This window comes from Mastigoproctus giganteus, chromosome 9 (assembly GCF_048544385.1).
Source record: "Mastigoproctus giganteus isolate SK-2022 chromosome 9, ASM4854438v1, whole genome shotgun sequence".
Lineage (NCBI taxonomy): Eukaryota > Metazoa > Arthropoda > Arachnida > Uropygi > Thelyphonidae > Mastigoproctus > Mastigoproctus giganteus.
Window position 1 is genome coordinate 136,834,082 of NC_143583.1, and position 14,032 is coordinate 136,848,113.

Sequence of the window (14,032 nt, forward strand, 5' to 3'; positions counted from 1 at the left end):
TAAGTAATTTGAATCTAAACCAATTAAAGGTAGTTAAAAATTTTTAGAATCAAAAGAAAGATAATATGAAGTATTGATGGAAGTACATATTGAACATCGTTGACCCGACAGAGAACGTAATTTAATAATTAAAATAAGAAATGTAAAGTATAAGGCATATCTACCATATCCAGGACATAATGTAGTAACAACAATAGTCGACATGAAAGAAATAACAATCCCTCTAGTGAGTTAATATACATGTGGTGACCCCTATGTGATGGATATATGGTAAAAATAAAAATTCAGCTCAGGGTCCTACTATAGGAACAGGTTGGTGATCCCGGGCTTACCCGAGCTACAACTTATATCTTGCATTGTCTTTAAGCTGTCCTACACCCTTTGTTCTTATTTCTCAAAAATTATTAGGGTAATCTGAGGATGCAGGAGAAACTCCTTTTTTGTAGTACTATATTTTCACCTTCACGGAGTTCAGGTTATATTATTCCTACTCTATTAGTTTTTATTCATCTTACTATTGCATGTTTCTATTTGTGTTAACTTAATTTTAATTAATTAATTATTTATTTTTACCATATCCATCACATAGGGATCACCACATGTATATTAACTCACTAGAGGGATTGTTATTTCTTTCATGATGACTATTGTTGTTACTACATTATGCCCTGAATATGGTAGATATGCCTTATACTTTCCATTTATTCTTATTTTAATTATTAAATTAGGTTCTCTGTCGGGTCAACAATGTTCAATATGTGCATGCATCAATACTTTATATTATCTTTCTTTTGATTCTAAAAATTTTTAACTACCTTTTAATTTGTTTAGATTCAAATTACTTAATCTCTAAATTTATATATCTTAGCAGATATTGATCATTACAGAAACAGAGAACTCCTTGTCATTTTTTGCCTTCAGTCTGGGTGGTTGGCCCTAGTTGAAGTCACACAGATTGTGGGTAGACAATGATAAGTTTTATGTATATATTTTAATTTTTTTGTATATATACATATATATATTTATATTTACAAACCTTACTTTATCCCTTGCATTTCTTTAAATCCATCTTGGTATTGTCTTCAATATTATACAACATATTTTTATATATATATATATATACCATTAAAAAATATATCAGGAGGAGAGGGACAAGATGAATGAATAAGTAGCCGAGTGGTCAGGAGTGTGAGTGCAGTAGCACGTGCTCTTTGAGTGGACTTGGGTTCAAGCCCATGACTGCTAAATACGATTAACATTTGTATTGATGATTTATTGTAAACTCCACTGACCTGGTGGTCGTGCCGGAGTATAAACAAGAAAATTAAAATGGCTAGTTTAATAGAGGAGAAAAAAAGGGATATATCATGAGATACAGAGTGATGAACAGCACCAACATATAGTAGTTATAAGTTGATCTGCAATAATACCACAGAAATGATGAGACTGGTAAAAACTGAATATGATAAATCACTGGCTAGGAAAAAGGAAAGAGGGATAAGGAGTTTTACATGTAAATATAAAAAGTAGCAAGTCAGATTGGACCCCCCCCCATCATTTTGAGACTTAACTAAAACCAAAACATTTTCTGACTTTCCGATTATAGTCCATCAGGTTATTTAGGACACATCGGGACTAGTGCATTTTGGCCGGATTAAGCGGCTGCCCCAATTATCCGAAGTTTCACGTAAATAGTTAAAAATACAATGTATCCACCCCCCTTTAAAACTGGTTCACTGTACAATCAAATCAAGTTACGACGAACTCAACATAGTAAACTACCGTTCACTATACAATGTGCAGTAAGCGCCGGTCATTGTGATCACGTTTGTGAATTGTATTTTAATTCTATTAAACAGTGATTCTAATTAGCGAATATAGGAGGAATGTTATCCAACAGGCTATAAAAGCAAAGATATATTAAGCACAAATTTACCTTTTATTACCTTACCAATTAAAAAATTAAATGATACGTGAAAATTGGAAGAATAAACGTGATAATCGGATAATTAATACGTACAGGAATATGTACATAATATCGGTGTTTAGATACACCATAGACACTCTTAAAAAACTACAAAGTAGTTGTGGGCATCATTTGCTCTTTCTCTTATTGTGCTCTGCCTTCACGACGAGTTGCCATGATACTGCACTACCTCAAATAAGTAACGCTTCACTAATAGAGAAGACTATTGTTACTTATTCTCAGTGAGTACCACCACCCACACATGTTTCAAGGCTATTGGCCTATCATCGGTGGGTGGGCGATTGTGCGATTAACTTCACAACTGGGTCGTCATGTCTGCAATACTAGGGTACCTGCCCACCCACTGATGATAGGCCAATAGCCTTGAAACATGTGTGGGTGGTGGTACTCACTGAGAATAAGTAACAATAGTCTTCTCTATTAGTGAAGCGTTACTTATTTGAGGTAGTGCAGTATCATGGCAACTCGTCGTGAAGGCAGAGCACAATATGAGAAAGAGCAAATGATGCCCACAACAACTACTTCGTAGTTTTTTAAGAGTGTCTATGGTGTATCTAAACACCGATATTATATAGATATTAAATTCTTAAAGTATTATGCCAAGAGTGTCTATGGTGTATCTAAACACCGATATTATATAGATATTAAATTCTTAAAGTATTATGCCAAGTGCATTTAATTATTTTAAAAGGAATATGTACATACTAACTAGTTGATATTTCTGTTCACTGACATTTGTAGGTGGGGGTTAAAATTTAAAACAGTAAAAAGATAAGCAATCAATAACAAAGAACACGGCACACACAAATTGCAAGTAACACAATACGCGCAAGTGAGAGCAGAGTAACAGAGTTACAAAGCTTTAAAAATAGGAATGAAGAGATCTGAAAATTAATTTTTTTATGATTGAAGATTTCATGGAAGTGTAAACTCATTTCACCATAATAACCCACAGAATTCCAGCTGTCGGTTTTATCGCAAATTCAGTAAGATCGAGTTTACTGTCTGTTTATGATAGATTTCACTCACAGAAAAGCCCAATAAACAGGTGACTGCTAATTGTTTTATTGTTGTGACCTCCAGAATTTCGACCGAACCACATGGTACCGTTGGAGACAATCATAGGGTAATCTCCAGTGCTGCAGTCTCCTGCCCCGATTAAACGGCATGCTGTCCCAATTAAGCGAAGTAAACCCTGGCTATTTTCTCGATTGGTTTCTGTTTTTTAAGATTTTCCCCAAATAAACGAGTGCCCCGATTAACCAATGGCCCAAATAACTGGAATCCACTGTACTTGTTTTCCATACATTTCCCAAACTCTTCCCAAGAATTTTGTTTATTCAAGGTGCAAAAATTCATGTAATTTTATAGCTCTGTTAATGCTTAAGAATGAGATATACACATGTTCTAATAATATTTCTGATTCAAAATTACCTAACAATGCTGAAATTTGGCTATTGTTCTGAGAAACACCCTGTATACTGAAAAACTTAACAGCTCCAAAAGTTTTAATTAAGCAACAATTACCTCTGACATTTCAGGTCTTCGTTTTTTTTCTTTGCTAACACACTTTTGGGCAATTTCAAGAAGTTCTCTAAACCACATCACACCCTCTTCTCCTGCTTTATTATCTCTAATTGTCTCTAACTGTCCTAAAGAAGCATGATCTTTAACATAATCTACCTATAAAATAACAAAAAATATATATATATAAATAAATAAAATGAAATAATATTTACATCTTTTATTTAAGTAAAATTAGTTATAAAATTAGTATATAATTAGGATATTACTGAAATGCTAATTATGCTATTTGTTTGCACACAAAGAATAAAAGTGTATACTCCTCACAATGATTTTCTTTTGAGGGGAAATAAAAAAAAAAAAAGCACATTCTTTCTTCAGTGTGCTTTACATTTATTTTAAAGAAATTCATCTACTGGAAGCCACATTATAAAATGCAAAAATTAGTGTCAAATAGAAAACACTACACTGTGCAATGGATAAAAATAAAAAAGTTTGCATTACTCCCATGGCTGCCATAGCCGAGAGGTCAGGCAGCAGGTGCATAAGTACATGTCTTGAGTGACCGGGGTGCGCGTGACTGCTGAATACGGTGCTGTTTCTTGTATTCTGTCTATCTTGTGAACTCCTCTGACCATTTGATCGTCTCTGAGTATAAACAGAAAATTTATTTATTTATAATTGTTTTTTGAAAATATTACTATAGCACCTTCCCTGAAGGTGCAGTTATTCTTGGAACAAAAATTCAAGAAAAAAAAAAATCTCTTGGAAGCTCTGTTATAAAGTTGTGCACAGTTGAAATCTTCACGAGCACTTTTGTTTGCTCACAAATAAAAAAAAAAAAAAAAAAATGGCAGTCATGGCAAAACAAAATAGAATATACAATGTTTTTTTGTGTATAATTAACCCATCTACAGCCAAGCTGGTACATTCCATACAACAAAATTTTTTAAATTTTAAAATAAAAATATCTGTTCAAGTGATGTCATTGTGAATTTTAGTATTCCTTCATTACTGGTTTGACTTTCAATTTGTATTATTAAGTGTTTTGTCATAGAAGTTTGGTGATAGAAAAAATTAAGGAAAAATGTTTAGCTTTTGTGAAGACCATTCTTACATATAATTATCAAGCATTCTTTTTAGAACGCTTGAAAACTTTCGAGAACACTCTTTTTATAATAAGAATTTGAAAGTAACAGCACATTCAGTATCCAATAATTGATAAGCACTAGCTTCATCTCTGATTCTTCCATTACCCAAAAGATGCTGTTTACATCTGGAGCAAGTATTCTCAATGGCTAAAGTGGGTGGGATTTCAATTTTGTTTCTTTTAAATTTAACTCACCAACAATGAAGTTAACAACCAAATGGAGGTGTTAAAAAACATGTTGTAAATAGTTTTATTTAAAAAAAATTAATTAAAATATATTTCCAGTATAAAAAATGAATTTCTCACAGTTGTACTCAAAAGGTTGAAAATAAAGATATCATCAATGTTGAATTATTTCTTGATTTCCCTGCCACCTTTACAACAAAGTTTGTGGTGGATGAAAGGTAACTGCTAGAAGGTTAATGCAGCTAGGATCAGTAGGTAATGAGTGTATGTCACTTGATAAATTTCATCAGCTCTTTTATGTTTTTTTCATATTCAAGCAAGAAATGCCAATTCATTCTTAATGAACACAATCATTTTCAGTTCCTGGTAACTGTTATCTGGGTTAATCAACAGTTCAAGCCTAAAAGAATACTCATTTGAAAATGCAAAGAATTTACATAGTTCATCAGATAGCCATTTCAATTCATCAATGATTTCTAAAGTGTTCACATATGCAAACAATTATCTAGTGTTCACATATGCAAACAATTATTTATTACTGATCTTTCATTATTAATATTATTCATCATTACTGATTCTTTATTATTCAGTATCTTGTAAGCTTAAATTTAGTAGATTATTTAAGTTTAGTAGTAACAAAATATTACAGTAAATATGTAGTTACCAAAAAAATAAACAATTACTGTAATATTTTGTCCACAGATATCATGACTCAGACAGTGGCTCAGACAATGGCAATAGATGATTTCAGTATAGTCCATCATTTGTAAACCTTGTAGTCTGTGGTATTTTATTTAAAGGTCAGTCTCGCAGCTCAACCAATAATTAATTTCTTTGTTCCTGATGTAAGGAGTGCATTGATTTCAAATTACCTCAATCAGAGCAATTCACAGTGCCTAGTTTCAAAATGATACAATCTGCAAAACCCAAGCCTTTCTTGGTAAGAGTGCCCTTTTTTGTTACATCCTTGACCTGTCAATATAAACTTCCTAAAATGAGGTCCTCAGACCTGTATGTAATACTTAAGATACAATCTAACCATTGCCTTACACAGTGACATAATGACTCCTTATCCCTGCTATCAAAATTCCTGTATATCATTGACAAAACCTCGTGGACTGTTTTGGTAACTTGTCTGATTGCTCAGAGAATTTTATCTGACAGCACAGGTCTTTTTTATTTTTCACTAGCTGAATGTAGTACCAGAGAGTTGGTAAGTTAATCTGGGATTACTGTTACTCATATGCAGTACCTTGTATTTGTCAGTAAACTTCAACTGCCATTTCTCAGTCCATCTGCTTAATTTTCTAGATGTTGTTCTAGCAGCATACCTCGATTACTGTCATTAACTGCCATGCCAACCTTTGTATCATCTGCAAACTTAGACATTAACCCTAATATAATCAATATCATTAATAAAGATAGAAAACAACAATGAGCCCAACACAGAACTCTTGGGACACTACTAATAACATTAAGTCCATGAAGAGAAATGGACATTGATAAACTACTCTTCTGTTTTCTCCCACTCAGCCATCCCTTTATCCATAGCAGTAACTTGCCCTTAATGCCATCATCAGCCATTTTCAATCCACTGCAGAATGAAGGCCTCTCCAGCACTTTCCAGTTCCTTCTGTTTTGAGCACTGGCCATCCATTTACTATCCACAAACTCATGAATTTCATTTATCCATCTCCGCCTTTGTCTTCCAGATTTTCTTCTAGCTCCTCTTGGGTACCATTCTGTTATTTTCTTAGTCCATCTGTCATCATGTCTTCGAGCTATGTGTCCTGCCCAAGACCATTTTAGTTCTTTAGTTTTGATAAGAATGTCCTTTACTTGAGTTTGCTGCCTAATCCATGTGTTTCTCTTCTTATCTAACAGTCTGATTCCCAATATAATTCGTTCCATTCTTCGCTGTTTAGTTCTCAGCTTCTCTTCCATTCTTTTGGTGAGTGCCCAAGTTTCACTTCCATAAGTCATGGTGGGGAGTATACATTGGTTCATTATTTTACGTTTCAGACAAACTGGGATATTGCTCTTCAGTATGTGACTATATTTCCTGAATGCTATCCATCCAAAATTTATTCTTCTCTTGACTTCCAGCCATTTATCATTATTACAGCTAATAACTTGTCCTAGATAAGTATATGACTCCACCTTTTCAATTACTGCTCCTTCAATCATTATTTCTCTTTCTATAGCATACTTGTTACATCTTTTGTTTTAGCCATATTCATCTTTAGTCCAAAATCCTTAATAACTGTGCATAACTGATTAAGATTTTCCTCTAATTCTTTGGGATCGTGGCTTATGACCACAATATCATCTGCAAATCATAAATGGTTTAGGTACTCTCCGTTCACATTAGACTGGTCGCAGAAAGGAGTCAATCTTCTGAAAGCTTCCTCAAGGGCAGCAGTAAACAGCTTCGGAGATATTGTGTCTCCTTGTCGAACTCCTTTCTCAATTTTAAATTTCCTACTGTCTTTGTCTAGTCTAATAAAGGAGGTAGAACTCTCATATATTTTCTTCAAAATCGTAATAGCGGGGTATCTATGCCTTGTCTTTCCAGTGCCCAAAACATTTCCTTATGCTGTATGGAGTCAAATGCCTTTTCATAATCCACAAATGCTAGGCATAATGATGTTTTATATTCATTTGCTTTCTCCATTAGCTGTGATATTACGTGAAGGTGATCCATAGTTGAGAATCCTGTCCTAAAGCCAGCTTGCTCTTTCAATTGATTCTCATCAAGTATTCTTTCTAATCTGTTAGTAATGACCCTTGTGAACAACTTGTAGATGTGGGATAACAAGCTAATTGGTCTATAATTTCCAATTTATCTCCTTTCTTATGCAGCAAAACTATCATTGCATTATTCCACTGCTTAGGCATCACACCTTTTCTAATGCACTTTGTGAAGAGCCTTGCCAGTTTTTGTGTTATGTCTATTCCTCCCAATTTTAACAACTCTACAGTAACTTCATCTTCCCCGGGGCTTTCTGATTCTTCATTTTTTTCAATGCATGTTCTACCTCATCAGGAAGAATATCAGGTATGTCGTATGTATTGCTACTTTGCAATCCATCTTCCCCACTGCTGGCATCATTCCCTCGCTCCTTGTATAATTCTCTATAGTAGTCCTGCTATTTGAATTATGCCTTCTTTGCTGTTTATAAGCACACCATTGCTATTCTTCAGTTTCAGTATCATTTGTCTTTCTGTATTACTGTTCATGGCTGCTGATTTAAATCCTTTGTTTTCCCTTAATGCTTGTTCTACTTTTCTTGTGTTAAATCTTCTTATGTCCTCTCTGAGTCTCTTTCTAATGACTTTGCATAACTCAGTATACTCAATTTTCTCCCTGTCAGTGTTTTCCTTGCTCTTCATTTGTCGTCTTCAATTCAACATGACAAGTGTTTGACTAATTTTTTCTTCTTTGGATTTCTTTTTCCCTATAGGTTTCTTGGGCTTTATCACTTCCAGAAAGTTGTAATATTCCTTGTCAATATCTTGGTCCTGAGCAGTCTGCAGAAGCTCAAACTTGTTAAGTTCCAGCACATACTGCTTTTTCTCCTGCCCCCTGACTGCTAAGTGCCAGCTTACAACATACAACAAAAAGTACATTAATATACACAAAGATAAACATTTCATTAGATCTCTCTCTTTTTTATTTTAATTGCTAGCCTTGGCACTTTGTCATTAGATGACTCGGCAGCGTATAGGTGAAACCCTGGTTCCTGCCTTTACATACAAGAATACTTTGTACACATTATACTTGTATTCAAATTCTGCATCCCTTTTGTTAGTGACCTACATCTCCGATATCTGTACAATGTTCGTATTGGATGACTTCACAAGTAGTTCAAATTCATCACATTGATTTACTATGCTCTTAGCATTAACACGTTGACTGCCGCGTCTGCTGTATATGTCCGACAACATTATGTTTTTCAGGCACTGCATTGGACATATATTGCCAACACCCACTGTTTCAGTGGGAGCTGTGCTGGCTGTATAGTGCTGATGAGTGTTGGAAATTTACGTTATTTTTTAAAAGCGTGGCCTCTGATGTTACATGTGATGAAATTTTCATGGCGCTATGAGAAAAAATAAGCAAGTAATTGGTCATTATTTAAAAATTCTTTATTATTGCAAATTTTATAATTACAGAATTATGAAGATTTATGATGTTGTCCAAAACACTCCAAACACATGACAGGCTGATGAATACTGTCTGGGCAATACATCGAAACTCTTTCCCCCCTTTCTGCTAGCAACCTGATCTTCCTTCCGACTCTTTCAATTTTGCGTAACAAAAAACAGACATCCTTTTAACTTTCTTGTTGTTTGTGTCGATTTTTGTCGTTAGTATATGAGTGTTACCACATTTTGGCTTTTCACATTTCTCTTTCCGTTCTATATTTAGCAAATCTGTAACTACCTTTTCCCAAAAGCTTCTTATTTTTATTTGTTTTTGCATAGCACTCTTGTATACCGTGTATGCATTGTCAACTGATATTCTGAGTATATATTCTATTGCTAATTTCAGGTACCACTTTACCCTCTTTCTTAGCGTTGTGGCACATGACCCCATTTGATCTGACAGATCAATGCCTGCCTTTTCCTTATTATTATTATTTTATTTATTTATTATTATTATTTTTTTTGGTAGTTGTTGGCGCATAGGCTTCTGTGGCCATAATGCACCTCTCAAGGTTTTTGCAGTACTTTGATCCAAGACCCGCGACCTTTGGGTTGCTAGGCAGGCACTTTACCCACCCGGCTAGCCCAATCGGCCTTCCTTATTATAAGCAAGAATAGGAAGTGGTTTTTTTTTTTTTTTTTTTTTTTGCTTCTTTCTGTCTTCCTTTACTGGTGGAGGGTCCATCAACCATTTCTGGGGCATGCTTTGTTGTTAGTAGTCTCACATCTTGAGCATTTTAGAACAATAATTCCATTTTTTTCTTCCTTGGAGATCATTATTTATTTAGCTTTGGGTACATGGCTTCTTTGGGCATAAATTTTTTATTCGCTCGTAACATACCAACAATGTGAGTTTTTTTTTATGAAGAAACGATAACGCCAGCTGGTATAAAAGTTGTCTACATACAAGGTTGTTGTTGTTTGGTTTTTAGGAGCATTAGCGACTAAGGCCATATTGCTCCGGGGATATGCGGTGGTCATGGGCTCGAACCCCGGTCTAATCAAGAAGCGTGTGCTTCGCACTGCTGCTCCTGCCCACCTGGCTACGGAGGCGCCACACACATACAAGGTGCTACCTTTATTTAGAAGTCCTTGGAATAACTCTTTGCAGACCTTTGCAGCTAAACCTATGGATTTTATATAATTTTCAGATTTACCTGAATAGCATCTCGCTCGACCAGGTATATCCTTTAGTGGAACATGAACTTTACTTGAACAGCTTGATTCCATACCTGTGGCTTTATTTGGAATATACTGTCAGAATATCAGCCTGCCCCTCCAAGGAATAAGAGTTTTGTCAATGATGAAATCTTCGCTGGGGAAAAATATTTCGATATTTCAGTTGCAAAACATCTATCAAGTGTTGTATCTTACTGAGCCTGTCCACTGGAATAGCAGTTTCATTGTCTGAAAAGTGAATGAGGAGCAACAACAATTCAAATCTGTTGCGAGACATAATTTTTGTTACTAAATTATTTTTATAGATAGGTTTGGTTGACCAGTAAGATGCAATCTTACTAGTCCCACCCACATAAGAAGCCCGAAAAACTTTCTCATCTCATCAACAGTTGTTGAAACACACTTTTTTAGACGACTCTGCCAAGAAGCTCGGGTACTCTGAATTTTTTGTTCGGCCTATGTTTGTTTCCGTTATAATAAGATTTATTACATCATCAAAAAATAATGAAAACGCCTCAAGATGAGTAATGTTTCTTGATACGTCAAATTGCAGTCCTGATTTGCCTGTAAAATCAAATCTTTTTTGGTGTCCTTCGTATTCAGTCCATTCAATAGCATCACTTGTTTCAGTCGCTTCAATCTCAGGTTCTTCAGTATTTTCAAATTGCTCATCTGTGTTTTCTTCTTCCATCCAGCCTTCATTTGAAGAAATATCCCAGTCAGGATCTTTTACTGAATCATCAGAGTCGAAATCTTTTTCATCTTCAACTACTACTAAGATTTCCAGCAATTTCTCTTGGTTTCTCTTCTTGTAGCCATTGCTGTTTAGATTTTTTTTTTTTTTTTTTTTTATAAAACACACTTGTACAAACTTGCAGAGAAACACAACACAATAATAATGGGGATAATACAGTGCGCTAATGAACTTGTTTTCACAAAATCTAACACTACTGACAAACTTACTGCGATGTTTGAGAGTTTATTTTATCGTGATTAGTTTTATTGCAGCGCGTGTAATAAGCTAATCACAAACAATCTTCATATGTATGCCGTAATAGCGAGATGCCGTGTCAGCCACATACGTGTGGCTGACATGGCATCTCTAGAAATAAAGTAACCTACTGGGCCACATATAAGTGACAAAGAAAAAAAGAAAAGACATTTTTTGATAATTTAAGCGAAAAAAAACTGCATAACACTGATATTTCAATATTTATTTTAGAATTAATAATCAAATTATCCACTAAATATTTTTTGTCCCTGGGGAATTTTTTTTTCTTAAACTAGCTTGGCAGTCAAGGTGTTAATGTGTATGCAAGTATATATGCACCTGTTCTTACTCTAAGTTATCCAACACAGCCCATGTATTTGCTTGTTTCATGAGACCTTCCAGCTGGCCTTGAAATTCCTGACACTTTGCTTCTCAGGCTGCTGCATGTTTCAGTGCAAGAATCACTTACACTTTTGTTTGTAGCTGTTGTTAATCTATAAATCTGTATATCTCCCCCCCCCCCCTCCATAGCTTCCAGTTTCCCAACCATCTAACACTACCTCAAAACATCAAATATTCTTGCATCACTTCCATTTAAGTGTGTTCTATCCCTGTAGAAGCAGTCTCTCCTGTTAACAAGTGCAGATCATGCCGATAAAATTCTACCGCAGAGCCTTGTTGTACAGTCTCTCCAGGGCTGAACTGACTGACAAGGCTCTCATCGCATGCTCACTATTATGGTATCTGTGCAGAATTGGAGACTTTCAAATTTAATCCTAGGTTGTGACCTTTTCTCAACTTTGCCCTGTAATTGTTAAGTAAGTCCTCAGATCTCCTACTCTTAATATTATTAGTGCCAATGTGTACAACAATATCATCTTTTGTGTCCTTAAAAGATGATATCTGCTCTACAGTATAATCAACTTTTGCCCCTGGAAGACATTCCCTGGTTCTGTTGCCCCTTATCCTTTTTGTACAATACATTTCCCATTTCCCTTAGAATAGAGTCACTGATAATAACTACCCCCCCCCCCCGCGGGACAGTGCATTATATCTTGGGATTACCACTGTGTGGCCTGATGCACGAGTGCAAGCTTTGCCATTGAGGTGGGAAGCTGACAACTTGATCCCCCCCTCCAATTTTAATTCCTTTGAGGACAGCCATCTTGTTCATCAAGCTCTCATAGATGCTCAGCAGAATGCTGAGTTTGTGCTTAATTCCCTCAGACTCTGTGCACTGAATATACACAAAGACATACCATGGTTGTATCATGTCCCGTTCCAGACAGGCAGCAAATATCAAACATGTAGTGCATTTTGTAACGCTGTGAACACAGAACTGCCCCTTCGCTTGTCCTCCGAAACACAGACACTCCCACTATTACAGCCTATATAATTCAAGACTATTTTGTATATAACTTTTGTCATTTTTAAAGGCCTGATATCTTATTTAATGCAAACTTTATTCTAACACTAAGTATAGGAACTATAAAAAACCAAGTAAAGAGCATAAAAATCGTAATATTATACTTACTTTGATTTTAATCATATATGTAATTGTTGAAGTTATTTCCTTTGTTGTATTCTTACTTATTTGCTTGTTTTCACAAAGAAAAGCATGGTTTCCGTTTGCTGTTATCTCACTACATTGTATGTTGTAAATACAACAAGATGGCTATGGTCAGAAACAGTGACACATGATCTGTTAGAGAGATATCCAGTAATTACATAAGAGTGACAAACCACTTTCATATATTGTCAAGTGACTATTAGAAATTCAGAACACTGTAACAGTGGGATCTAAGGAGCTTTAGAAATTAAATTTCGTTTTGTTTGCTTTTGCATCTTAAAGAAGTGAGCTGGTAAAAAATGAGTTTCATTTGCCAAGATTAGAAACAATGTTAAGCAATTTGGGATAAGCAATATTAAGGATGTAGATGCCTCATTTCAGGAGGTATGTAGAGCTGCAGGAACTAGTACAGAGAAGGGCAATGAGACTGGTGAGGGGGAACAAAAGGGTGCTCATACCAAAAAAGGCTTCAGTTTTGCAAACTGCAGCATCTGGAGACTAGGCACCTGGGAGGTGATCTGATTGAGGTGTTTAAGGCTTTGAATTGATTGAGCAAGCTCAATGCTGATGGGATTATTCCTCTTGCTCAGACTATACACATGAGGGGGGGCACACATTGAATTTGAGGTTGCAGAACAGATGTATGGAAGTTTGTCTTTAACCAGCAGGTGGTTGATTGCTGGAAAAAACTACCATTTGATGTTGTTGAAGTGGACAGCTTGAATAAATTCAAGGAAGAACTAGACAAACTGTTGGAGAGGATGTTGTTGTTATTTGGTTTTTAGGAGCATTAGCAACTAATGCAATATTGCTCCAGGAATATGCGGTGGTCATTCCCTGACCTTTCCGTATCCTCCGTATTTGGTGGTAACGGGCTCGAACCCCAGTCTAATCAAGAAGCGTGTGCTACGCACTGCTGCTCCTCCCCACCTGGCTACGGAGGTGCCTGGAGAGGATGGATAGGTTGCTTTCTTACATCATTTGTCACTACTAATACTACAATGAAAATATTTCATTGTTTATTTCTAGTCATGGAGGCTATTGCTACACTTTGAAATACAGTGAAAAGTGATCAGTTTAAATGTTTATGTTTTGCTCAAATGTGCATAATTTAAAAAGAGTTAAATGAAGTTTGAAATAGGAAAAGGCTTTAAAGAGTGCTGCATTTTGAAGGGTCTCTTTTAAGCATACATCTTGTAACAAAAAATAAGAGTGCATACAAGATACACATTGTAT

General features: G+C 35.4%; 1 protein-coding gene across 2 annotated transcripts in view; it reads right to left on the reverse strand.

Annotated features, from left to right (window-relative positions):
- Positions 1 to 14,032, reverse strand: part of LOC150080765 (uncharacterized) — a 207,154-nt gene that overhangs the window by 60,232 nt on the left and 132,890 nt on the right. For both annotated transcript variants that reach the window (XM_090381159.1, XM_090381158.1), the window contains exon 12: positions 3,515 to 3,670. In XM_090381159.1, the coding sequence (XP_090237285.1) occupies positions 3,515 to 3,670 (156 nt within the window). The remainder of the gene's footprint in view (positions 1 to 3,514; positions 3,671 to 14,032) is intronic.